The 25,857-nt window shown below is 52.3% G+C and overlaps 1 protein-coding gene across 1 annotated transcript; it reads right to left on the reverse strand.

Annotated features, from left to right (window-relative positions):
* Positions 1-371: 371 nt before the first annotated feature.
* Positions 372-25,515, reverse strand: LOC133342125 (protein capicua homolog). The gene is made up of 13 exons (XM_061551073.1): positions 24,524-25,515; positions 20,352-20,630; positions 15,663-15,837; positions 14,964-15,096; positions 13,732-13,914; positions 12,848-12,971; positions 10,166-11,491; positions 9,132-9,622; positions 8,546-8,724; positions 7,394-7,545; positions 6,592-6,879; positions 4,874-5,014; positions 372-2,579 (listed from the first exon to the last, which is right to left on the reverse strand). The coding sequence occupies exons 1-13, from the start codon at positions 24,588-24,590 to the stop codon at positions 2,347-2,349; spliced, it is 3,771 nt and encodes a 1,256-aa protein (XP_061407057.1). The 5' UTR covers positions 24,591-25,515; the 3' UTR covers positions 372-2,346.
* Positions 25,516-25,857: the final 342 nt, after the last annotated feature.

The raw sequence follows: 25,857 nt of genomic DNA on the forward strand, positions 1-25,857 counted from the left end.
TCAATGTGTTTATGTATTTATGGTCCCTTTATAACATATGCTACAGGCCCCGCAATCGCTTAATCCGGCACGGGGGGGTGGAGTCTCACCTGTTCCATGTGGCGCTAAACGGGAGGCAACGGGCGGAGCGGAGCTTGATGGTGGCATCATCATCCGCGTCACACTGGGCGTGGCTGGAGGGGGGTTTCCTAACTTCGGGAGGCAGGCTGTTTGGAGCAGCTACCATTTATTTTTGAAGGGTTCCAAGTAATAAACCACAGAAAAAGTAGTCGATTGTAAGGTTCGGTAAAATAATTGAATAATCATCCCAGCTCAAGTTTATTTACAACATCCACTTTGTGTATTCCTCCACTCGGACACGGGCACGCGGCGAAACTAGCTCGATAACTTTATTACTGTTGAATTAAGCGGTACATTACTTCCAAAGATACCTTCACAAGCACACAAGAGCGTAGTAATGTATTCAGCGAGCGTTAGCTGGGGGGGGGGGGGGGGGGAATTCGTTTACATTGCGGACTAACATCTCTATGTTGCCCGCATCAACACGATTTTTAAGAATACAAGTTTGCCATTTTATTATCATATATAGCTATCGTACATACACCATCATCATAAAGCAGATTTTGTGAACCATTCCCACGGCCATTCTGCCAACAAAGGAGTGGGTGTCCTGTGGTTCTTTCATCGGAGTGTATGGAGAAGGGGCGGCACAAGTTCGGGCACGCTAATGAGCAAACGCCGCCATCGCCAGCCACCTTGTCCACCACAATGCCATCAAAGCGCATTCACTCCCATGCCAATCACTGAGCGTCGTGGGTGTCCAGACACCCCACAACACTTTTAAATATGGCAAAGACACCCGCAAAATATTGTGCCCCTGGTCAGCACACACAGACACAAGAGCACACAAACTCAGTCAGCACACACGTGTGGTCAACACACATTCACACAACAACGCACAGCCGGCACACATGTACGGTCAGTGCACAGTCAGCACAACAGACATTTACTCGGTACAGTGATTCAGTCGGCACACACATTCACTCACACAGATTCAGTCGACTCGCACACGCACACACGACAGATACCGCCAGCTTCCAAAGTGTTGCTGCGCCCTTGATTCCACCAACCACAACAGTACAGCATGGTACAGGTTGCACAGGCAGGTCCCCCTACCAGGCAGCACGCGCACAAACACACTCTCTTTGCCGATTGCACTGGGTAATGCTGTGACCGTTTGCACAGCGAAGTCCACCAGGGAGTACGACGTTTTCCATTGCACTGGTATAACCGGGCACACCCTACGCGCAAGACACAATAGGGTCCACCCCGCTGCGGGAAGAAGTTTTTGGGATACACAGGCCAAGTCCACCAAGAGGAATCCCTCCAGCTGAGAGAATCCAGGCCCTCTTATGTGGCGACTGGGTGTCAGGCGATTACAACCCGAAAAAGACCGAGTCTACGAAGTCCTCGGCCACCAACAACACGCAGTACATGTCGCATATCCAACCGTCACGTATCATCCACCACGACCAATTCACAGCCCAAAACCCAGTGCCGAACTGCAGCATGGCGCGTCAATTTTTATAGATGGTCACAAATCCAACCTTTTTTTGCGCGAGGTCATCTCGCAAAATTTTGCTCACTTTTAAAGCGCAGTAAAAGCAATTTCCCGACAGTTAAAAGCAGTTTGGGCTGCACTTTTTTGTCCAGTGACCTACCTGTGCACGATGGTGTAAACTGTGGTTTACTATAGACATTCACATATCCGACTTTTTCACATATCTGCCCATACCTCCGTCCCAAGCGAGTCGGATAAGCGACGTTATACTGCCTACCTCTATCACAGTACTAGGCAATACGGCAATGTGTGAGCGACTTGGCACGGGTGTTTGGGAGCTAAAACTGCGTCAAACCCTGCCTTGCATCGTTTTCACAGTTGAAAATAAAAATTATTCCGCTGTGGAATTTCCCAGCAAAAAAAAAGAACAAGCTATTTGAACAACACAGGGCACAAAAAAATACAAAACTGAAACGAGGCTGCACAAAACGGTCTAGTTTTTTGTAAAATAGTTATTTGTAAAATAACTAGTCATGTAAAACAACGAGCCGTGTAAAAGAACTTGCCATTCTTATTAAGTTCACAGCATCAAAAGCATCAACCCCCCCCCCCCCAACCCTGCCATCAGTTCCATTTGATCACAGCTTAACAAATATATCTCTGTGAATACAAATAACATATCTGGTTTTACAAAGAAACACGAAAACGGAATATATTTGAAACCACCCTTACACAGTCACTCGCATTACAAGAACAGCAGCAACAACAGCAGCAGCATGGTCCCATCACGGAGACTCCGGCAAAAAATCCATCTGTACTGGCGGCTGTGATGCATGCTGGGAGTGCTCATCTGGCAGGGCTCCAAGTATCGTTGGGGCGGTTGCCACCACGGCCTGCGTGTCCGTGCTGCTTGCCGTCTGCATGATCTTCTGCCGCACCTCGCGGATCTTGAGTTGCAGGCAGGACTTGGTTGGGAAGATCTCGGCGTGCTTCAGCTGGAAGGCGGACGTGGCGTGCGCTGAGCAAGAAGGGAAGGGAATTACGAGAGGGAACGTCAAAAGTTGGGTCCATGATCGCAAACACAAACCGCAAATAAGCCATTCAATCATTGTCTGTATATTGAGCCTTTTTCACACCGTATGAGTCAACGATGCTAAGCGGAGGTACAATAACCTCAACACAAAAAGCACACAGATATCATCTTGCAGACGTGCTTCTCATCATTTGCAGAAAGCATTGGGGGGTTGTGTTCCTTACCAAACTGTTCCCACAGTGATCAGGCAAGGCTTGTCCACCTGACACCCCGAAACCACATGGCAGCAGTCGGCAATGATGGCTATGCTGGACAGGGGCATCACTCGATTTGCAAACGTTCGGTTTACAAAATGTCGCGTTAACGCAATTGAAAACATTTTGTATACTTTTCGATGTACGAAATATAATTTCCGCTTTAACGAAATGTCACACGGTACGGGCCATGAGATCAAACAAGAATCACCAGGGTGGCTGCGTCATCCATCTGTGACAGCATCACTGTGTCCATACAGTGCAACAGTAACGCCTCCACATTGCAGTTCCAGTTATTCCAACATTAAGATATTTCGGTGAATTCCCTGTCTTGTGAAAAGTGGTATAGGTAGATATTATTAAGTTAGGAGTAGAGTTGGAATGACTGTCCAAAACACATCCCTAATTTTTGTATTAAATAGGAAAGGCCATTTCGATTTACGAGTGTTTAAGAACACATCCCTTTTATAAATCGAGGGGTACCTGTGCTGATCATTTCTAAGATAAAACGCGCTATAGACTCGTCTCGTTGGCCAGCTGCTGCTGCCACCAATATGGCCACAAATTTTACACGGCTGACTAAAACAACGAAACGTGCAATGTGGTGACGTCACTTGATGTGCAAGGCATGATGGGAGGAGAGATTTTGTTCCTCTTCGCACATTTCACCATCAAGATATCACCTTTTGTGTGAATTATCAAATTTGCAGATGCGACCGACACAAATACGCCCGATGGGCACACAAACAGCAATTATGAGGACAAGGTGCTAAAGCAGCCGTGCGATCTCGTAGGCGAACAAAAAGCTAACGCTGGCACCTCAAACGGGAACCACTGCATACTACAAAAGACACGCGATTCCACGCCGCGCTTCCGTGTAGATGGGCGGCATTACACCCCGTTCATTGTAAACCGTGTTTTTGTATCTCCTATTTGGGTGTTTGCATCGTTTGTTGTTGTAACGTTCCGACTCCGTGTTCCTTCTGGACATCTGTGAGAAAAGAGCCTTAAAACTCATCGGATTCCTCCTCCAGTATAAATACATTTTACGATTCTGATCGCCATCCACACTCAATGTGTTCACGTCACACACTGGCGCCACAGACCTAAATATATATATATTTTTAAATTTTGATTCTGAAATGTCAGCTGCTTCCCTTGACACACCACCAAACCTGTAATTTGACACCAGATAGGTCCTTGGCTACTAATTAACAAGGCAGCACTATGCAGTTTGGACAGAAGCCAAACGAATAGCTGAGCACCCAGCCCTCTTGACCCACCACCCATGGTGGCTACGCCTCTCGTCGCCAGTCTCTGCAACGCCGCATGCTTCCGATTGGTAGTCAGATCCCACGCGACGTAGAGCTACTGCGAATCCTGCCTTCATTATGTAATCGTGTAGTATTTATGTAATCCTGTTTCACTTGCCTCTCCCTGCAAGTACATTGTTTAGAGATGCGGTTGCATTTTAGACGCTACACAAATCCACATTGTATTGTTTTGACTCAGACAGACACCCATATGCCAACGAGAGTGCTCTGTGTATAAAATAATTATGCCCACTTTTTATGGCCAGGTAGCTCAGCAGTAAAGCTAGCAAGCCAATGTTTGCAGTCTAAAACCTCGGTCGGGGGTTGACTCAGCCCATCATCCCTCCAGGGTCGATATAATCCTAACCACTTTGTGGAGAAGTCAACAGTCGTCCTATGTATAGACTCTCCCCCACCATAAGGTGGTGGAATTCCACCGTTGGCTCAGGGCTGCAAACAGGAGATGAACACCAACGCAAAGCTGGGCAGGAAATCACTTTGCCTGTTTCCGAACGTCGTCTTTAGATGAGGTCCCATTTGGATGCGATGTGATTCCACACTGTTGTATTCATTGACTTACATAAGAGACCCAGTTGCCCACATTGAGACCCGTGGACTTGCATAGAGAATTGCGAGTGCCTCGCTCGCTTTCTGCTTGTGTACGTCTCGTTGAGATGCGAGTGCACGCGGGGTGCTGTGCTGTGCGTCGCACCGGAGGGGAAGAAGCCGTGCTCGTGGAAGAGCTGCATGACGAGGGCGCGCCGCGTGTCCAGCGTGCGACGCAGTGACGAGTATGCCGTCTTGTCCTGGTCCAGGTCCCCACCGCCCTCCGAGCCCTCCGAGCCTTGCGATCCTGGCATCGCGGGTGACATACACACACACACACAATGATAATGACAAAGGTCCTCCCGTGTAGCCTACACAGAATGTTTGGGCAAGTGCTGTTAGCGAGCACCTATTTAAGGTCAGCATGGTGCACGAGGGGGTGGGCGGCAAGTACCACGAATGGCCGCTTTTGTTTCCCCGGTACCGGTCCCAGTGTAAGACCCACATGCGAGCACGCACACACACGCATACAAACCATGCATGCACGTGCGGGCACAAGTTAAACCCAAGGCACGTGTCATCCCCGTGCAGTTAAATGCATTCAAATCTTTCGCCCTGCCAAAGTAAAACCTCTTGAAGGTGGACTATGAATTCCACACAACAGATAAGTACAGGGCTTTAGAACTGCTAGTGTATATAAATGCATGCCATGATTCTGCCACGTGGAGCTTAATTAGTGCAGGAGCCATGTGCCGGTTGAAGTTTTTGTTTTTTTATTTGCAGAATTATTTAGGGAGGTCGTCCGGTTTTAGCCAAAATTCTGGCTTACTCACGTCTGGTTTAAAGAGGTTTTACTGTACTAAGGAAGTAAGCAGGGCTGAGACTGGACAAACGACCGCCCTGCGCGAACCGGTTTGCACAGGGCTTGAAGTGGGCAGCAGAGGGCAGTGCAGCCCAATCCAATGTCACTTCAACACTGGGAGTGTCAGTGCTCCCCCCACCTTCCCCGACCCGCATTGACCAGCATGGTGAAGTAGGGCCATACGTGTAACCCGTAGCCATAGGCGTGATGGGGAAAACCTGGGGAACCTATTGAGGTTTTTGGTAAAGTGGAAGGAAAAATTTACAGAGGTAGAGAGCCTGATATGGACAGGGAATTATAATGCGATGGACAGTAAATAAATGTTATAGCAATCGAGAGTGGAGTAGCTTCAGCATCAGGGTACGAATACTCTCACATTGGGTATTCGTGCCCCTGTAGGACAAGGAAGGTGCTGCTGTGTTCCACACAGTCTGCAGGAGTTTCACAGTAGGGGGCGACATTAATGTGTTTTTTTAACCGAATCATTTTACGGTCTCGTTTTCAAATTTGCCCAAATTTGGAGTGTGACGCTGGCACACGATGGCCGACTCTTTTCGAATAACGTCAAGGGATCTTTAACGTCCACAGTGAAAGCAGACGGAGCATATCGTTGGGGTTGATACAATCAGTGGCTGATTCGTACTCTCGTGCACATACAAACGCACATGTGCAGCACACACGGACAAAGATCCCCTGTGAAGCCTTAACAGACAGTTGAGGAAAGTGGTGTTAGCGATCAACAATGAAGGGCATCACTGTGGCACACAAGGGGGTACCCACCCCAGCACCATGCCCGGGCACCTTTGTCTCCCCAGTAACGATGTTTACACACCGCACCAGGTACTCAACTGAAGCCGAGTCGACCTAAGGGAGGCCCAGGGCCAGTTAATATGATCAGCACTGCTGTTAGCCATGAGCGGGAATCGAACTCGGGTCGCCGGGTTCGTAACGCAGCGTGCTAACTGCTACACCATCGCTCCCCATACATGCATACACACACATACACACGCACGCGCGCATACCCGTGCGGTGGCTGGCCGCCTCGGCCAGCATGTCGAGCCCCGTGCCGGGCCGGTCGAACAGGAAGACATCTCCCTCGCATCGGCCTCCTTCTCCCGCCCTCTTGGGCGTCCCCGGAGCCCCCTCAGTCCCCCTTTTCGGGGTGCCAGGGCCCCCGTCCGGCACCCTTTTAGGGGTTCCAGGACCCCCTTCGGCGATCCGTTTGGGTGTTCCGGGCTCAGAGCTGCAGCTGGAGCGCTGTCTCTGGCGACGGCGAGGTGACCCGCATTCCTCTCCTGGCCCCTCCAGGTCTGCGGCACACAAAGATCCTCCACTGTAGCCTACATAGACTGCTGGGGCAGGTGCTGTTAAGGCCGTCATGGCACACGAGGGGGGCTGGGTGGTCAAAACAACGCAAGGCCGTGAGAAAGCATTGGTCTCAAGTCTCCGAGTTTATATTGCAGTGCACCAACCACTGCTCCACCATTTGAAAAAAATTACTAACAACTAAATTACAAAAGTAAATCCTCACTCCAGCAACCAATTCTAACAACTGCAATACCACTTCTCAAAGACAAAGATCCCCTGTATAACCTTAAAATACTTTTGGGCCAAGTGCTGTTAACGAGCACCTATGAAGGCTGGCACAGCACACGAGGGGGTGGGTGGCCACTGTTATTGGTCGACCTCGAGAAGGCCCAGGACCGGTTCAAATATTCGCCACCATTCGTGAGCGGTCCACCAACCACTGCGCCACCGCCCTCCCACACCGCTGCCCACCGTACACACGTACACACATGTGCGCAGTCCTTGACGCGCGCATACCCGTGGAGTTGCGGCGCTTGCGGCGGTAGCTGGAGAGGATGGCGCGTGGCGACGTGGTGAGCGCGTGCAGCGTGGGCGACGGCAGAGCCTCGTCCGGGCGGAACTCGGGTAACTCCGCGAAGCGACCCTCAAAGTCGACCTCCGACAGGACCCTGAATGGAAATGGAGAGCGCAGCCACCGCGACGCAGGCATGTAGCCGGCACATAGCGCGTGGCGCTTCTATTTGTTTGCTTGCATTTTAAATATTTCACCTGGATAATCACTTGGAATGCAACGTCTCATTTGTGGGGATGTCCAGGGTGTCGATTAAAAGGTACATTGGACCAGGGTTGCCACCTCTGAGATGCACAAAATCGGGACACATCATGGAAATGAAACGAATCTCTCGCAATTCTAGAAGCAGGGAGAACAGCATGTAAATGCGTTCTCTTTTGTGGTTTGTTATTATGATTACGCAACTGACAAAAAACGGTGCTTGTAATGTTCCGGGAAGATATAAGAGATTTCCCAGAACAGCGGCTACCTCAAACAGGAAGCATTGCCCTGGGAAAACCAGGACAGGTGGCAACCCTCGATGCGATGCATTCTCTGCAGCACATTGCGGTGAAGCCTGCACGGAACGCGGCAGCAGAAGGTGCCGTAGGGTAGAGCATGGGTGGGAAGCCCTGCTGGGGTGCTCAATTAGACTTTCAGATAACCACTGGCGGGCAACCACACATCACACACCCTAGGGTTCTATAATTACACAGTAGGGGCTGGATATAAGCATGCCCCTTGGGAGCAAAACCACCTGCGCTTTTATCCGAAGTTGCGTGTTCGTATCAAAAGTTGCCCATCAACCTTCCTCCGCACCAGTGTGAGGTGCAATTACATATCTAGCTTTTGCTGTAACCGGAAGAAAATTAGGGGTCATCTTTACAGGTGACCCGAGCATGCTGAAATTATAAACACACGGCGTCATTGCCAAGTCAAAACGTATTCCCCCCCATCGAGTACCCGATTAGTGCGGCTACGATGCTCGCAGTAGGAGGGACGATAATCATTCGAGGGCCGTTCATAAACCTTTCCCCTTTAGAGGTAAACACGCTTTTGATGCTGGCGGGCGCGTGACCCGGCGCAGACGCCGGGAGTGAGCAGAGCGCGACGCTTACTGGTCCACCGAGTCAAAGGCTCGCTTCAATGGGGGCGGCTTGACCTTCACTCTTTTTGAGGGGCTCTCTTTTTTCTCCGGGGGAGTGTCCGCAGCGCTGCCCGCCGTTCGCGCCGTCTCGCTCGCCGGCCGGGGGCTCTGCGAGGCGGCTTTGAAGCCCGCTGACGCTGCCTGCTCCAGCTGGGGGGGCGCAGGAAATCACACGCCCACACACACACACGCGCGCACACACACACACACACGTGCACACGCACAAACCAGCACACACAGGCATACGCAGAGGTGGTTACCTATGTACCCCTATTTCCACCGTACAACCGTGCCACACTGAAGATGTCACACGCAACGAACGAGTCGAGTAGCAATGCATGGCGACGATGATTAACCGCGCCCCCTGATCCTGCCACATCAGATGTGTTGTGTCGCCGTCGAATTCGGTAAAAAAACGTGAATACGAGACGGTGGTCCTTAATAAAGTCACGAAGCAGTCCTTAAATAGCCGCATGCTGCTCCGGAGCCACGGGATGCCGATCCCTGGACGAGTACACGGACGCATGAGTACACGCACAGAGCCAGCAAGTCCTTGCCTGCTGCAGCTCTCCTCCTCCTGCCCCCACCCCTCCGTCCTGCGTCTCGCCGCTCTCCTCCTGCCCGGTGGCCTCCTGCCTGGGCTCGGCGCCACCGTCCGCGGGAACGAGCTGGGCCGCGCCGTCAGCCGCGGCGGCCTGCGCCGGATTGACGCACGACTGCGCCCCCTCTTGGCTTCTAGCAGAAGACGTTGCCGTCGACGAAGAGCTCTGGGATAACTCCTGCCCGGTTTTCGCTTCGGGAGATGGGAGCGCCGACGTAGCGGCGGCGGCGGAGAGCGAGTCGGGCGGATTTGGAGCGAGCGGCGGATGGACCGGGTCACCGTCCGCAACGTGCGGAGACGCGGCGCTCGGAGAGCGGGGGTCGCACGACGTGGCTGCCGGGACGTCGGGGGGCCACACGGGGACGGTGGCGAGGGACGTGCGCACGCGGGTGCCGCGCCGGGGTGGCGGACACAGCACCAAGCCGGTGCCGCTTGGGTGGATGGCACCTGCAGGCAGACACAGATTCAGGCACCCAGAGAAGCGCCAACAATGCAGTGCCGCCTGCAGATCGAACAGCGGCCGGACTTCCCTACTGCTGGCTCTGGACCCGGTCGAGGAGGCCTTTCACTGTGGTCCACAGGCGGTGATCAGATAGACATGGGGGCGCAACAAACAACCACCATTGGTCACAGGTGAGGTTGTCACCTTTAATCTAGTGGAAAAATATAGTTCACAGTGTGCCGTGTGCAGCAGAGTAGTGGCACAACTCGCATTAAATCAGCATGCATGCTCACAAGACCGGAACTATAGGTTTAGCTGCATGCACTGCAGCTCACACATGGCCAGTGTTCACCAGACAGGTCACCGAGCCTTACACGGTCCAACCACCCGCTTGTTTCACGGGAGAGTGGGTTCTGAGCGCGAATGTGGAAGTGTGTTTAGTGAAGTCGTGCGAGGGGAAGTTGTGTGGCCGCGCGAGTGGCTGTGTGAGTATGCTGCGGCAATATCTATGTGCTTGGCTGTGTTTTTAGTAGCAACCCATGGCTCACCTGGGCACTTAGACCCAGCACTTGAAACCGAACTGGTAGCTTCTCCAAGCGTTGCACAGGTCCGCAGTGACACACACTGCTCCACGGCTAATGCGCCTTGCGGTAACGACGGCGGCTGGTTCTGCTGCTGATGCTGCTGGTGCTGCTGCGCCTCCGAGCTCCGGAAAGTAGACAGCTGCACGCCCTCCACGTCCCCCGACACCGGCAAAGTGTTCGTCGACAGCGCCTCGCTTGACATCGGCAAGCGACTGTGTGCTCCCTCCTCCACCTGCGAGTTTCCATTTGCAGCTCCTCTGTCTAAAGTCACGGGCAGCGTCGCGCTCGGGGTAGCCTTCACCTGCAACTGGAACAGCTCGGGCCGCGCAAACACAGCGGCCGGAGCGGTGGCGGCGACCTTGTCTTCCTGCTCCGCACCCCCTTCTCTCGTGGCCCTCGTCAAGGAGACGAGAGAGGCCTTCCCGATTCCGTTCCCGTCGGGCGAACTGCGTGTCCGCAAAGCGCCTGGCAGCTGGAGGGCGTCCCTTCTCTCCATGAGCACGCTGGCCCGCTCGGCGGCAGCGGCGGCACTCGCCTCGCTCTGCCCGTCCGCGAGACACGCACCGCCTCTCTCGGCGGGCCCCACGCGCCAGCCCTCGTGCCCGTCGCACACCACCCTCGCCCGCTCCAGGACGTTGCTGACGACGGTCGGTCTGTCGAAGGAATACAGCGCCAACTTGGGCCGCTGGAGGACGTTCACCAGGATGCTCGGCCGCTCGCCCGCACCCACGCCGCTCCCGCCGCCGGCGGGGGCGCCGGCACCGCCGGGCGCGCTTACGCCGGTCCTGGACAAATCCATTTGCCTGACGAGCGTCAAACAATCCTGCGGGCGAACCCCGCTCAGCATCACGGCGCAGGGGAAGGAGCCGACCGGGGCCTGCCCCGTCCCTTCCGCCGCCGCTGCCGCCACGGCAGCCGCCGCCTGCGCCGCCGCCTGCCCCCTCCCCGGGGTCGGCTCCGACGGCCCGCAGGGAGGAGGGGCGCCGGCGAGGTGCGCGTCGCCCCACGACACGCGCATGGCCGCGGCGGAGCTCGCGACGTGCAGGCGCGACGGCGCGTCGGCGGGGGAGCGGCCGCCCCCCCTCTCTCGCTCCTGCGCGCCCCCCGCGACGCCGTGCGGGACGGGACCCCCCCCAATCCCCTGATCCGTGGCCTCGCCGGGTCGCCCCCCTTCCTTGTCGCAGGCCGGAGCGGCGTGCGCGTGATCGCCGCCGTGCTCCGGCCGCTCCGCCGCCTCCCTGTCCGGATGCTCTGCGAGCAGAGCGAGGCCTCCGCTGTCAGCGCAACCATCTGCAGCCGGAAGATGGCGAGCGCTGACTCAGTACGATCGCAATGCAACGTATTGAGATGCGGTCATATTCAAAAGACCTATAAATCTGCATTTCATTGTAAAATAAGCGTGGCGGCTATGAACTACGAGTACAGAATCAGAATATGTATTTATACTGGAGTAGGGTGCCTAAGAATGTTACTACAATACAAAAACACGATAGCAGTGCAAAGTAGAGGAAAGGTAAACAAATAACTTAAAAATATATAAAAAAACTATTATTTTTATCTTTCCAGATAAAGCCCACTGAGGCATTAACTTATTTTTCAGAAGTGACCTGTCGCAATTCAGGATTGCGATTCGATTCGATCATCAATTATTATGCATTCATGTTGGTGAACGTAGCAGCCTCTTGTGGCTGCAGAAGTCAAGTTAACTCTTACATTTTTACAGCCCTTTACCATTTCGGTGATGGGGGTTGTTTGACCATACTTCACCATGTTGGTCAGAGCAGGTTTGCTAAAAAGGGGTGACCCAGGACCGATTGAGAGGTCACTCAGCACTGAGTGACATCTGAATCACCCTCAACCAAACTGCGTAAGTGGTCAAAATAATAAATACAAGTTAAAAATAGCAGATTTTTTTTGCAAAAGTGTAATGTAATCTGTACACACTTTGCACGGCTCGCTGAACAAATAAGCATGTTTAATTCACCTTCAGAATGTCACCGAATACACAACCTGCAGCCGCTCTTGCCTAACGTCAGATCGGGTTGAGCAGCACTAATGGAAGATGGAAACATGGCCCTTGCTGCAGATCAATGTGAAATGGGCAACAATCGATTTATAAATGTATGTGGGACCCTCTCCCCCACTCTGCTTCCCCCTCCCCCACTCTCCTTCCCCCTCCCCTTCCCTGTCACGTACTCCTTCCTTCTCCCCCACTGTCCCATTCTCCATCTTCTCCCCCACTCTCATTTCCCCTTCCTCCCACTCTCCTTCTCTCTCCCCTACTCGCCCACTCTCCCCTTCCCTCTCCACCACCCTCCTCCTCTCTCCCTTGCTCTCACATTCTCATTCCCTCTCCAACACTCTCCTCCATTCCCATTTTCCCCCACTCTCTCCCATCTCCATCTCCCCCCCCCACTCTACTTCCCTCTTCTCCATTCTCCGCCCCACACCAACCCCACCTCCCATATCGTTTCCTCTCCACCCACAGGAGGCATCACATCCACAATATGAAATCACCTAGTTGAGTATCCAGCAAGAGGGCCATGAGAAATATGTGGGGTGTCTCTCTCTAGATGGATCACTCTGTGCTATCCCACACCGGCCTTGCCTCTCCTCCCTCTCTCTCCACGCACGAGCTGCACTAACCTGAGGCTGTCATTGAGGAGGTCGCGGCCATCGCGAGAGTCTTGGGGTCAGACCCCGACGATTTCTTCCGCTCCTTGCTGCACCACTTCCAGTCGGGGTGCGCCTTGAAGTGCGCCTCCTTCACCTGGGGAGGAGGGTGGGGTCGGCAGAAGCGGCGCTCACAGGGTGTGCCCACACGCGACACCTCGGCGCGTCGAGTGAAATTCCCGGCCAATCCGACGACGCCATCTCAAGTGAGACGACACACACGTCGGCAATCGTTGCCCCCCCCCCCCTCCCGACTGGCAGACTGACGTCCGCTGGTAGGTGTAAGTCTCGATTAACACAAGAACAGCTGCCAACGGGGGTTCCCTCGGCTGGAACGCAGCAGCGGCAATCGTCGCCCCCGAGTGGCAGACAGATGCCCGCTTCGCAAGCCAGGCATTGAGTCAACTTGTGCAGCACAGGGATGGCCGCCGCCCTTCGAAAGCGTCGAGATGAGATGTTCGTCGTTTATAATAAAGGTGGCCACTGAATTCGAATCGTGAACCTTGGCAACAAGGGGGGACTTGCTCCACTGTTAGGCCATGAGCCCAGCGGCTGCTTGATACTGCAGGTGTCGTAACCAAACACCCACATCGACTGCTTCACAGTGGGATGTTAAAGATTGCAGAGAAGGTCAACGTGTGCCAGCTTCGGGGTCCAAATTTGTAAAAACTTATTCGCCAATTACCCTCTTCGGTAAAATCACACCGCGACATCGGCCCCCCACTGGTCGCCAACTGTACTCGCGAAGTGAATCACAGCACGTTCCTTTCGTGAGAGCCTTGCGCGATCAGGAGGGGGCGCAAGCACCAAACGTACCAAACTATGATGACGACGACAACGATGGTGATGATGATTACCTGCGAGGCAAGGTCGTGGTACTGCTGCTTCTCGCGCGCTCCCAGGGCGTACCACCACTCGCCCAGGATCTTGCTGACCGTGCGGTTGTCCTGGTTGGGGTGACGCTGGTGCACCAGGCCGCGGTGCCGCTTGCTAAAGATCATGAACGCATTCATGGGCCTCCGCACGTGCTCCTTCTCCCTCTGAGCAGGGTCCGGGTCACAGGGCGAGGGTTTAGCGCAACAAGGAGACGACACGCATTTACAAAGTGCTTGCCAAAAATGAACCACAATACCTTGCTGATCTCGTCAAGGAGCTTAAACCATCACACGAACTCCGATCATCCTTGCAGCGGCTTTTGGCTATCCATTGAATATAGACGGTCGCCGCATCTCGTGCTTTCAGATGCGCTTCTACGGCAGTTTGGAATGCTCTTCTTTCCTATATTAGGAAGCCACTGGAGCTATGCCCTTTTAAATCTAGATTGAAAACATTTTTCTTTAGAACTGCTTTTTGTGTTTAGTTTATTGGCCTTCCCCCACACCTCCGATTAGCACAGTTGGCTACGTACGGTGCGAAAGAAGTTCAACAACATACATAATAATAACATACGCATAGACACCAACACCCAGCAATTAGTTGTACCCTTACGCCGCTGGCACGTGCGACTGCTGTGAAAGACGGACCACGGAGCCTAATTTGGCCTCTCGACTCCTGGAGGAGCAGAGCCAAGTTGAGGACCTCGCCAGGGTTGCAAACCGCACCACATCATCATCATCACGTGCCCGATACTGGATAAACGTACGACTGTGGTGGCTGCACCCAAATAGGAGGTTTTACTGGATGTGTAGTAAATATTTTAAAAAATCATCAATTCGTCAATTCAAATTGTTTGTTGCGATCATGATAGACGCATCGAATCATGCGTTTAAAAATCAATTATTCATATTGGACATGTTGTCGCTTCACACACCGTGGTCTGTGGACTGCTAGTATTTCCGCAAGGCCGCGGGGGGAAGTGATCCGGCTGAACTGTTGCAGGTATTTATTTTCACAAAACACAGTGCGGCATCAGCAAAAGTGGCTAATCTGTATTTCGGATTGTATGGTTTGTTTGCATGTATGTATGTATGTTGTCTAAAGAGTCAACCTAAGGAAAGGCACAGGATTGGTTCAGACATTACTCGCCACTGCCATAAGCCGTGGCCTGGAATCTAACCCAGTTCGTCTGGTTCGAGGCAATGCCCTGTACCTTGCGCGAACCCTTGGCCTCCCTTTCTGGGGGGAGCCGGTCCTTGGGCAGAGCTCCCAGCGATTGCGTCCTTCTCTTGACGGCAGCGATGGGGGGTGGGGGAGGCTGAGTGGGGCACGCAGCCGGAAGAAACCTGAGCCGGCGAGAACACACAAGGAGGATGTAGTCTTGCCACGTTTCTCTTTTTTTGACACACGATCGCATGTGGGACCTGGTAGTTGGTGGGCAATGGTGGCGGTAAAGGTTCGGTGGGGTTTTGGGGATAGAGGTGGTGCTTGGTTGGGGTGTTGGGATGATGGTGGTGGTGGAGATTGGGTCCGGTGTTGGGATGGTGGTGTGGGTTGATGGGGTTGTGGGGATGGGCGGTTGTGATTGGGTGAAATGCCAGGATGGTGGCCGTCTAGTGTCCCATTGTGCTGCTGGATTTTCACGCTGCGATTCTCAGAGGATGTCTGTCCGCGAGTGTGTGCACGTGGGTCGTTGTCTATCTTTGGCTCCGTCACATCATTCACTCGTTCTTTTTTCATCTTTTGCTATGTCTTCCCATGTTTCCATGTCTGTCTCTCCACGTGTTTCCCTGTGTGTGCGCGTCTCCGTGTGAGTGTCTCTCCATGAGTCTGTCTCCATACGTCTCCGTGTGCGTCCGTCTCCCCATCCACGTGTTTCTGCGCGCATCTCCGCGTGTCCGTGCGTACGTACGCCTCGTCGTGGTCGCTGTCGCTCTCGCTGTTGATCTCAGTCTCGCGCAGGCCGCAGGGCACGTCGCTATAGTAACGCGGCCTGGTGCTCGCGCCCGAGCCCTGGGCGGGACTAGGAGAAGCTGAGGGCTCCTCGTGGGGGTGTGAAATCCTCTCCTGCTTTGGGGTCGTTTCAGCTACAAACCGACAGAGCATTCACAGTCATTGTTACCATCAGAGCTGGCACAATCAGTCAAGTAAAAGGTAACGGTGCAGTCCTAAAATTGCTAGCTCACACCACTACTGGCTCCATAATCTAACAGAGAGGGTAGTTGTCGAAATACATGACAGTTCACCAGCATTGGTTCAAGCAAGCCCGACTCTGCTGATGAGACAATGCATGTGGAACCCAGTTCAGAGTTTTGTTTACGTTGAACCAATGCTCCTGCAACTACATTCTCCCAGAAGGCCGTGTGGCTGACAGGATGTTTAAAAGACACTTTATTTGTTTTTGGAAGGAGGGACAGATTTGTGAAGGAGGCTTATTGGCCGCATTGTTATTTAGCAGGTCAGAGTTCATTATGCCTCAACTATTGCCGATTTGACCTATAAATATAACTTGCTTACCTCGACTGGACATCTGTGAAAAAGAGTCTCATAGCTCATCGGATTCCTCCAGTCTAAACAGTCGTGAATTAAAGCAGTGGGAAAACAAGATCCAGAGGTCATCGTGGCCAAACCTGTTGATGCCCGCAGCACACCTCGTGAATGCCATCTACCCCCTCTGGCAGATCTTGCAGCTGCCGCTGCTGCACAGTCGACACGAAGCGAGCTACAGATTTACGGCCGCTTTCTCGGACTCCCTCGAAAATGGCGGCCGCCCCCACGTCCTGCCTTCCGAAGGCAGGAAACCCCCAACGAGCCAAGACCAGCGTGACGTGGGCTTATAGCGCCCATCGACCTCACATCCAGCGGCACTAGTGGACAGAGGTGAGACTTTCTTTCCCCAAACTATTATCGTGTTATCCGATTAGTTGAATAAACAAACCGATAATTGGTAAAGAAATCGATTACTTTAATGACGTGACGGCACAGCCCTGCTCGTAACTTTCTCAAGGGGATTTCCGGTCTGCTCTGAGCACATGATCCATTACCAGCATGTCCTGGAGGAAAAAGCTCAAGGCTGTAATCAGCAATTAGCAGCCTTAATTACCCGGTGTGCTCGTGTGGGTGGGCGGGCGGGCGGGCCTGACAACGTACACCTCCCACTGTCCCGCTGGGCTTGCTGTCGCTACAACAACAGCCAGCTATATTTTTAGTTCGGGCAGTTCAATTTTCAAATGAGGTTTAAAAGAGGGGCACCGATCTATCAACAGCGCAGGAACAAAGTGCACTACAGCTCGGAGTGTGATGAAGGCCTCTCCCCCACCCCCCACCAAGCCATCGCCATTCCTTAATGGTCCTGTGATGTAACAATTATCAGAATATCAGAATCAGAAGATGTATTCATACTGGAGGAATCTGATGAGCTATTAAGCTATTTCACCTGCACAAGAGCGGAGTTTATCGCTCCATCTCAATCCTCAGTGGACGACTGCTGGGACACATTCCGTCCCTTTGCTGTCACTCCATCATTTTTCTTAACCCTCGGCCATACGAGTCAACAAATCGATGCAGCACTCAGCCCCTAAGCTCAAACCTTGCAGTGTAAACGATGACTATGGAATACGCACACTCATGAAGGCCACTTCCCATTCAGCCTCCGACCAAATTACCGCAATGCGTCTGGTCTCATCAGACCTCGGAACTACGTGGTGGGATAGTGGTCTAGAAGTGCAGCAAAATACATTATGTACTGTACTCCTATGCCCCCCCACGTATCTCACCTACACCAATTCGCACTGACCATAATGGTGAAGTCCGGTCAAATAAGACCCCACGACCCGCACTACGGTGGGAGAGGGCCTCATCCAGCAGTGAACTGACAGAACGGCTCTACGACGCGTACAACTCCCATTCCATACCCGACACCAGCACGGCAGGGAGAGCTTCCGCAAAGAGCAACTGGAAGCTTTTCAGAGATTGACTTTTTAACATCATGTTCAATCCGAGGAGAGCTGGTGTTAGCACCGACTGCCCGATAATGCTATGCATAAGCATGGAACATTCTCAAATAAATTTCGTCCATGTTTTCATTTCCGTTTTCTTCTCACCCTCCACCCCCGCCAATGTTATCCCGATTGCGCAATAGGCGTCGCGTCGTCATGAGATGAAGACTCCAACCGGATCTCTCAGAGAAGTGCGACGCTTCGTGTCGTAGAACGGCCGACGGCTACTGATATCTTTAATGATACTGGAGGAATCCAATGTGCTATAAAGCTCTTTTTCACAGATCCGTTCAAGTGACCCTCTGGTCCACACACAGTCAGGGGGGCAGCATTTTCCCACCCCCCCCCCCCCCCTCTGATGTTTGAATTCGGAGTTGGAATTTATTCAAGATTAAGTTCAAAAACAAATATTGTGGTGATTTTTGTGCAGTCATTGGTGACCGGGCTGAGACCGTCAAGTCCCAGAAGAAACACGTGTAGAGCTACGCAGACGCAAAAGACAAAGAATCCCCGTATAGCCTTTAACAGAATTTTGGAGCAAGTGCTATTTAGCGAGCACCTATGAAGGGTAGGTGGCCAGCACCACGCCCGACCGCCTTTGTCTCCCCAGTGGTGATGTTTACACACCGCACCAGGTACTCATTTGAGGCCGAGTCGACGCAGGGGAAGCCCAGGATCAGTTTAGATATCCGTCACTGGACTCGGCCGTGAGCGGGAATCAAACTCGTGTGGCCGGGTTCGTAGCGCAGCGGACGCTAATCGCTACACTGCCCCACAAAGTGCAACCAGGAGGGCCCACACAGTGGTCGTGTTTATTCATCTACGAGCAAAGTGTGGGGTGTGGGAGCTGGGCGGCATTGAGACACATGGCGGTGATGATGGGCGGCCTATGACACCCCCCGCCATTAGCCCCCTCCCCCCCCAGTAAACAATGAGCTCATCCTGAGTGCTTGGCAGCCACAGACCCTAGAGCATTGTCTCACTGTGCTGAGATGCATTAGGGCTGGCAGAAAGGTATCTTGTCGATTAGTATTATTTTTTTATTATACAGGGTGGCTCAAAAGTCAGGGCACATAGAGCGATTTCATTTATTTTTACACTGGCATTAAAACATTAAAATTATTAATTCGTTAAGTTAATATTGTATCTATCATTATTAACATGTAATTGTCTTCTTCCTGTGGGGTCACCTCAAATACGTTGTTTACAAAATTCGGCCATGAACCCGGAGTGGACCGATGCATGACATAATTTAGGAATGTTCAAGAATTCCACCCGTAACGTTTAAAAAAATATATCCTCAATTAATTTCAAAAAATAATTCATGCATGCATTAATATTAATGGCAGTCAGTTTGAACATTTGTTAAAATAAATGAAATAACCCTATGTGATTTGTTAAAACAAGGATAACCCCATGTGTCCCCTTTGTAAATCCACTGCTAGACGAGGCCCTCCCCACATCGTGCCGGTCACTGGAGTTGTTTGACCATACTTCACCGTGCTGGTCAGTGCGGGTTGGTGAAGGGAGGGAAAGTGTCACAGGAGCAGTTCAGATGCCGCTCGCCGCTGGAGTTCGTAAACCGTGGCCAGGAATCGAACTCGGGTCACTGGGTTCAAAGCGTCGAGCGATAACCACAGGGGCCACCACTTAACCCCACCTCGTTAATTAACCAGCGAATTCCGAATTCATATCTGGAGGACGAGGGATTAAATGGCGGGGATGTGACAAACATCGATTGTGCGTGTTGGCGTCAGAGTCTAAATTTGCCAACATTTTAATATTACCCGCAAGTTACTTAATTTGGTAAAAACGACATAAGCAACATCTCCCCCGAGTGGAAGACCATAACCACCTGCGAAATACTGCCTTTGTGCTTGAAGAATGGCGATAAGAAAAGGGTGAATACCAAATGTACTCATAATATATGCAGTATTGTCCTCAAATTGCTATCGATCCTAACTTTCTCCACACTCTGCAGAAAAGGCAAAGCTTTCCAGCGTCCACTTCTGAGGACACCAAGTCCTGCACCAGAGCTCCCCGAGGTGTTTTCGGGTTGTACCGCGAACCAATCAGCCAAGGATCGGCAAGACCAGGAACAGCAGCTGCATCAGGCAACATTACATATAATCTAGCGTTGGCAGTGTTGCACAAGCAAAAATAACGAGAGTAAAAAACCTCTCTGGTCTCTATATTTACGTGCTATGAAGAAATATCACATCTTATGTACCCTTCCTTTTACGGCCACGGTGATATTGACGAATGTTTTTAGTTTTTGATATACTCAGGGGATACACCGGAGCTGCTCAACGCATGGTTGGTTTAGTTCTCATTTCTCCCTTCTTCATCGTTAAACTTGTTTTTTATATTGTCGCTTTTGTAATTTTGCTGATCCTCGGTCAGTCACTCTTACAAATGAGACTGATCCTGTTCTCTTGAGTTTGCACACGGTTTAAACAAAGTAAACTTGCAACCTGAAGCTCCCAGCAAGTGCAGCGATAAAAATTGGTTGTCATGCCGAACCGCACCCTGCACGAACCAAAAACTCGTCCGAGGAACAACACAACCGCGAAAAACCCCACGCAGGAGCACAAGCCACTGACCCTCGGGTTGCAGAGAAGAGGAGGGAGGGCTCCCATCTCCGTCGACATCAGCAGCCAGCGAGCCGTGGTCTTGTCCGCCGACGTGGTGCCTTTGCAAGAGGCCATGCTCCGACTGGCCGACTGACTGGTATCTGGGTAGCAAGCCATGCTCCGGTTGGTTGAGGGATTGGTGCGTTCGCACAGGCAGCAAGGACAGCTCTGGCTGGCTGGGGGCCAGGAAGGGCACGAGGGAGTGCCACGGGAACACTGGCACGGCGTGGGGCTCCACGCTGCTCCACACTATGGGGAGGATAAAGGCACGTAGAGAGAGAGGGAGAGGGTGAGAGGTCAGGTGCATATCAGCAGACTAACCAGCTGCAGAAACATCATCAGCAAATGAATCATTGGCATAATCACCATCGCAGATTCATCAGCAGACAAGCTTTCAAATTCGTAAACACACTTGCATTAACACATAAACACACCACATACTCCTAAAAACATAAACTTTAAAAACAAACATCACAAGCGTGTAGGTGTTTGCGGTTGTGCTGCAAGTGTTTTTTAGGTTGTACCGCATTTTGTTCGGCAGACCGTCCATTGTTTCATGGCAAAAACACGTCGTAAAGCTACACAGCACAACCACAAAGACCTACGCAATCACCGTATCCAAAAATATCTTTAAATGCCGTCACCTATCAATACGCACAATTCCTTTTTTTCAACCCTTCACTGACTGCCGAGAATTTTCGGAACGTGTAATTATGTCCCCTATGGGTTTGCAGGGGGAACACACTTGAGGGAGAGAATAAAAACAGGGACCCATCAAACTGGGCCGTGTTTAAAGGGCCAATGAAACCCCCGGTGTGGTCGGGGTGGGGAGGGTCATAGGTCACGGAGACTCACTGAAGCCGTTTTAAATCCGACAGCTCGCCGTCACGGCGGTGCTGCCACTTGTTTTTCCTACGGGCGAGCAATGCGGCGGGCGCCGTTTTTAGCCCCCGTTGTCAGAAACGGAGCCTTGTTTTGGTTGCCCTCATTGTGTTTAGCGGCGGGGATGCGAGGCCTTGGACTGAGGGCGGAAACCGGCGGCTGCCTCGCCTTTCCCGTCCCCGCGGTCGCCCGTGGCTCCCCCCTCCTCCAGGGGCTGACGTTCCAAGAGGAGAAGGAACCGCGAGAGATCGACTCCCATTAATCCAGATTATGGAGCCTTGAAGGCAGTAAACAAGTAGGCCACGGGGTTACACATGAAGTGCGATGTCTTGTGGGATGGAGGATAGCAACGACGACTCAACCGGCACCTCCACCTCGTCTTGTCACGATCGAACCTCAACTCTACCTCGTTATGTCACTAATGAATCCCTTTTTTTGCTATAATCAACAAATGCTCCCCTCTCCTCCAACCTTTCGTTAATATACAATTGCAGATCAGACCATCACATATCCGTTCTGACCAATTTACTGCTCACATCCAGTGCAGTATTTGTGCACGATGGTGGAACTGTAATTTCCTATCGAGGTTAACCTATCAGACCCAATTCCCATATCCACCTGTAACCTCAGTCCCCACCAGCAAGCCGGAAACGCGACTTTGTAACGTCACGTGAAACACAAGTAAACACAGAACTCGTCAACGTCAGGACGCAAGCAGCACATACACGACCCACAGCACACAAATCACAGAGCCCCATGTGAGATATATATACACACGACAATTATAAGGCACAGTGAGCCCACTAAGCCTCGGCCTTGACACAAACGACTCGGCGCTCATAAACAGCACAACAATCAGGAGGCTGGCAGCACACACGTCACAGTGCAGGACATCACATAACCGACTAACCGGGGACTGAGCTACGGGTGGCGATGTGAAAAGGTCAGATAAGTGAACTTCTATATAAACTAACAGTTTCACAACTGTGGACAAACACTGCACTGGGCGTGGTTAAATATGCCAGGGCGGATATACCGATGGTCGGATATGCGACACTGTTATGTACACAAATCAACAGGGAAATGAAATGCACAAATCACTCAAGGCAGAGCTCTCACAGCATACAGCGAGAGCAGAACTGCCTCGCTCGACACAGGACAGTGGCAGCAGACACGTGACTTGCAGCAAACCCACAGAACACGGAAGACAAAGAGCACTGGGGCACATCAGTAGTGCTCAATCAGACACAAACATTGCCGGTACCCACACAGATGTAACACCACGCAAAGATGTGTGTGCGAATTGCATGTACAACATCTGTGAGCCTCCTTCTGACTGCCAACACAAAGAAGTTGAGAAAATGTGGTCATCACAACTTGGGATGGCAACATTTCCTCAACTCTCCGAGTTCGTGGTCTAAGACAACATTGAGCTGGTGGTCTGGACAGGGCTGAGGGGTTTTTTGCACAGCACATGCAATGTCTTGCACCTGTCCGCGTTGCTAAACCTATTTATTTTCCCGGCCAGCTCTGATGTTTATGTTGAGACGGGAGCTTTCCTGTCATTCACACATTTGAAAAACCACAACACGTGCAGAACACAACACTCAAACGCTAGCAGTACACGCCTTAAGACGAACAATGCATGGGTCTAGTAGTAACATCAACAGTTCTGTGCATGGCATCACACGAGACTTTACGCCGAACAGTAAACAACAGCACACATGACACCGCACATGACAGGACACCCGTAACACGACGGCACACGTGGCAGGAAAATCAACAGTACAGCTGGCAGTACAATACAATTACCTGAATGTACACCTTAAATTACGACAACAGAGCACACAACAGTACACAAGACAGTACATATACAACACACCCCCCTGGTATGGTACAATCAACAGGACAGCTGACAGTACATACGGCACACACGACAGTACACATTAGAGCATACACGACAGTCCATCTCGGCAGTATACACAACAATACACTTTACAACATACCCGACAGTACAGACACACAGTACACTTTAGTAACAATCAAAGCAGCGCTCTTAAAATAGAAGTTCCTCTCCACGCCCACCAGAAACGTGCACATCACCACATTCATCAGCAGCAGCAGCACCAACAACAATCAGCACCACAGGCAGTACCCTCAACAGCAATCACCACCACCATTACCACCACCACCACCACCATTATCACCACCACCATTACCACCACCTTCACCACCAAAGACAAAGGTGCCCCGTGTAGCCTTAACATACTGTTAGGGCAAGTGCTGTTAGCGAGCACTTATGAAGGCCGGCACGGCACACGAGGGGGTGGGTGGCCAGCACCACGCACGACCGCCTTTGTCTCCCTAGTGGCGATGTTTACACACCGCACCAGGTACTCATTTGAGGTTGAGTCGACCTAGGGGAGGCCCAGGACCGGTTGAGATAATCGTCACCGGAGTTGTCCGTGAGCGGGAATCGAACCCAAGTGGCCTGGTTCGTAGTGCGGCGCGCTGACCGCCCCACTGCCGATCTCCACCTTCACCAGCAACCATACCACCACAAACAATACCACCACCACCTTCATCAACATCACTACCCACAGCAGCAACACCATCAGTACCATTACCACCATCACTATCTAAATCAGCATCACTAGCAGCACCATAATGAGTACCCCCAACACCGCTTCCATCAGTCCCACTACCACGTGTACCATCGCCACCACCAACATCATCACCACTACCAACATCACCACCACCAGTAACATCGCCACCACCAACATCACCACCATGGACACCTCGATTACCATCACTGCCAGCAACATCACTAACCACAAACATCCTCATCAGCATCACTAGCAGCAACATCATCAAGACCACCTCCATCATGACCATCAGCACCACCACTAGCATCACTACCACAGCATCAACAACATCATCAATACAATCACCACCATCAACATCTCCATGGCCACCACCATCAGTACCACCATCAATACAATCACCACCATCAACATCTCCAAGGCCACCACCATCAGTACCACCATCACCACCCACAGCACCACGCTACGCAGTGAATTTGTGCTCAAGTAAGCAAGCAATGCAAGCAAAAATGGATGGCGGCGACAGGCGACTTTGCGGGAAGGAGTAAGAGAGGAGGAAGATCAGAGGGCGATCAGAGAGAGAGAGGAGAGAGAGAGATTCAAGACCGAGAGAGAGAGCACTGGGGGGGTAGTCCCGGCGGGTGAACGCAGCCGTACCTATCATGTGAATGCCCGGACGCAATGGAGGTGGACCGGGTGGAGATGATGACATTTGTGACAACATCGCGGTGGTGGTGGTGGTGGCGCACCTCCTCCTTCTCCTCCTCCTCGCCTCCTCACCTCCTCTCGGCGTCACACGCGATCGGCCGGCATGACCACCGTGACACCACCACCACCACAATCAACAAAGCCAGGAGGCCTACAGAGGCTTGGTTCTCCCAGCAACAAAACAATATACTTCTCCGCCCTGTCTTCCTCCCGTGTCCACTGCCTGCCTTGTCCGTCTCCCTGCCTGAGAGACAAGAGGCTACTGCTGTTGTGTATATCTCAAGGTGTCCTCGCGGGGGGCCCAGCCGAACAACAGCAACAATAACAAACACGCCACGTGTGTCTACCGCAGCTGCGTGCCACCACAGCTGGAGCGGAGAGATCGGCTTCGACTGCCGCTGCTGCTGCTGCTGAGGAGGTCTTCACTCCTGGAGGTCTTCACTCCTGGAGGTCTTCACTCCTGGAGGAGTGGAAGGGGATGGTGGAGGCGGCCCTGTGAGGCAGGATGAGGAGCCCAGGGCCGAGGCGGCGGTGGTGATGGTGGTGAAGCTCTCCCCCCTGCGGCCAGGCTCGATGCGTCTGTGCGCCCGTGGGCCACCGAGTCTCCCCTTTCCTCTCCCTTTCCTCTCCTCTTGTCTCTCCCCTTCCTCTCCTCTTGTCTCTCCCTTGTCTCTCCCCTTCCTCTCCTCTCTCTTATCCGCTGAGAACTCTCCTGGCCTGGCTCTCCCCCGTCTTAACTCTCCCCTTTGCCTCCTTGCTTGCTTGACTTACTCCCCGCCCCGCTCGCCTCTTGCTTGTGTGTCTCTCTCAGAGGCTGCCTTTGCCTGATGATTGCTGAACTCTCCCTGCCTCTCTCCCTGCCTCTCTCTCTCCCCCTTGCGTCCCCGCCTGTCGCTCCGCTGCTCTCCCCTCGCCACTCTCCCTGAGGCCGCCACTCGCGTCGCTCCCGCACAATGGGCGCCTGGGCCAGGCCGGGAGAGGGGGGGGGCGTGAGCTCAGAGTAGGTGGGCGGGGCCAATAGTGAGGGGCGTGGTTAACAGTGAAGGGCGGGGCTAGTAGTGAGGGGCGTGGTTAGCAGTGAGGGGCGGGGCTCACAGTGCGGTGGGTTCTATGGTAGAATATTCTTAGGTTTTTTCCGGTAAAGTCACGTAGGTAAAAAAATTAAAATGAATACAAGTAAAATAAAATTTTATTTTACTTTTATTCATTTTACTTTTATTTTACTTGTATTCATTTTAATTTTTTTACCTACGTGACTTTACCGGAAAAAACCTAAGAATATG

Source organism: Lethenteron reissneri, chromosome 13 (genome assembly GCF_015708825.2).
Source record: "Lethenteron reissneri isolate LAM-NWPU_2019-01 chromosome 13, ASM1570882v1, whole genome shotgun sequence".
NCBI lineage: Eukaryota > Metazoa > Chordata > Hyperoartia > Petromyzontiformes > Petromyzontidae > Lethenteron > Lethenteron reissneri.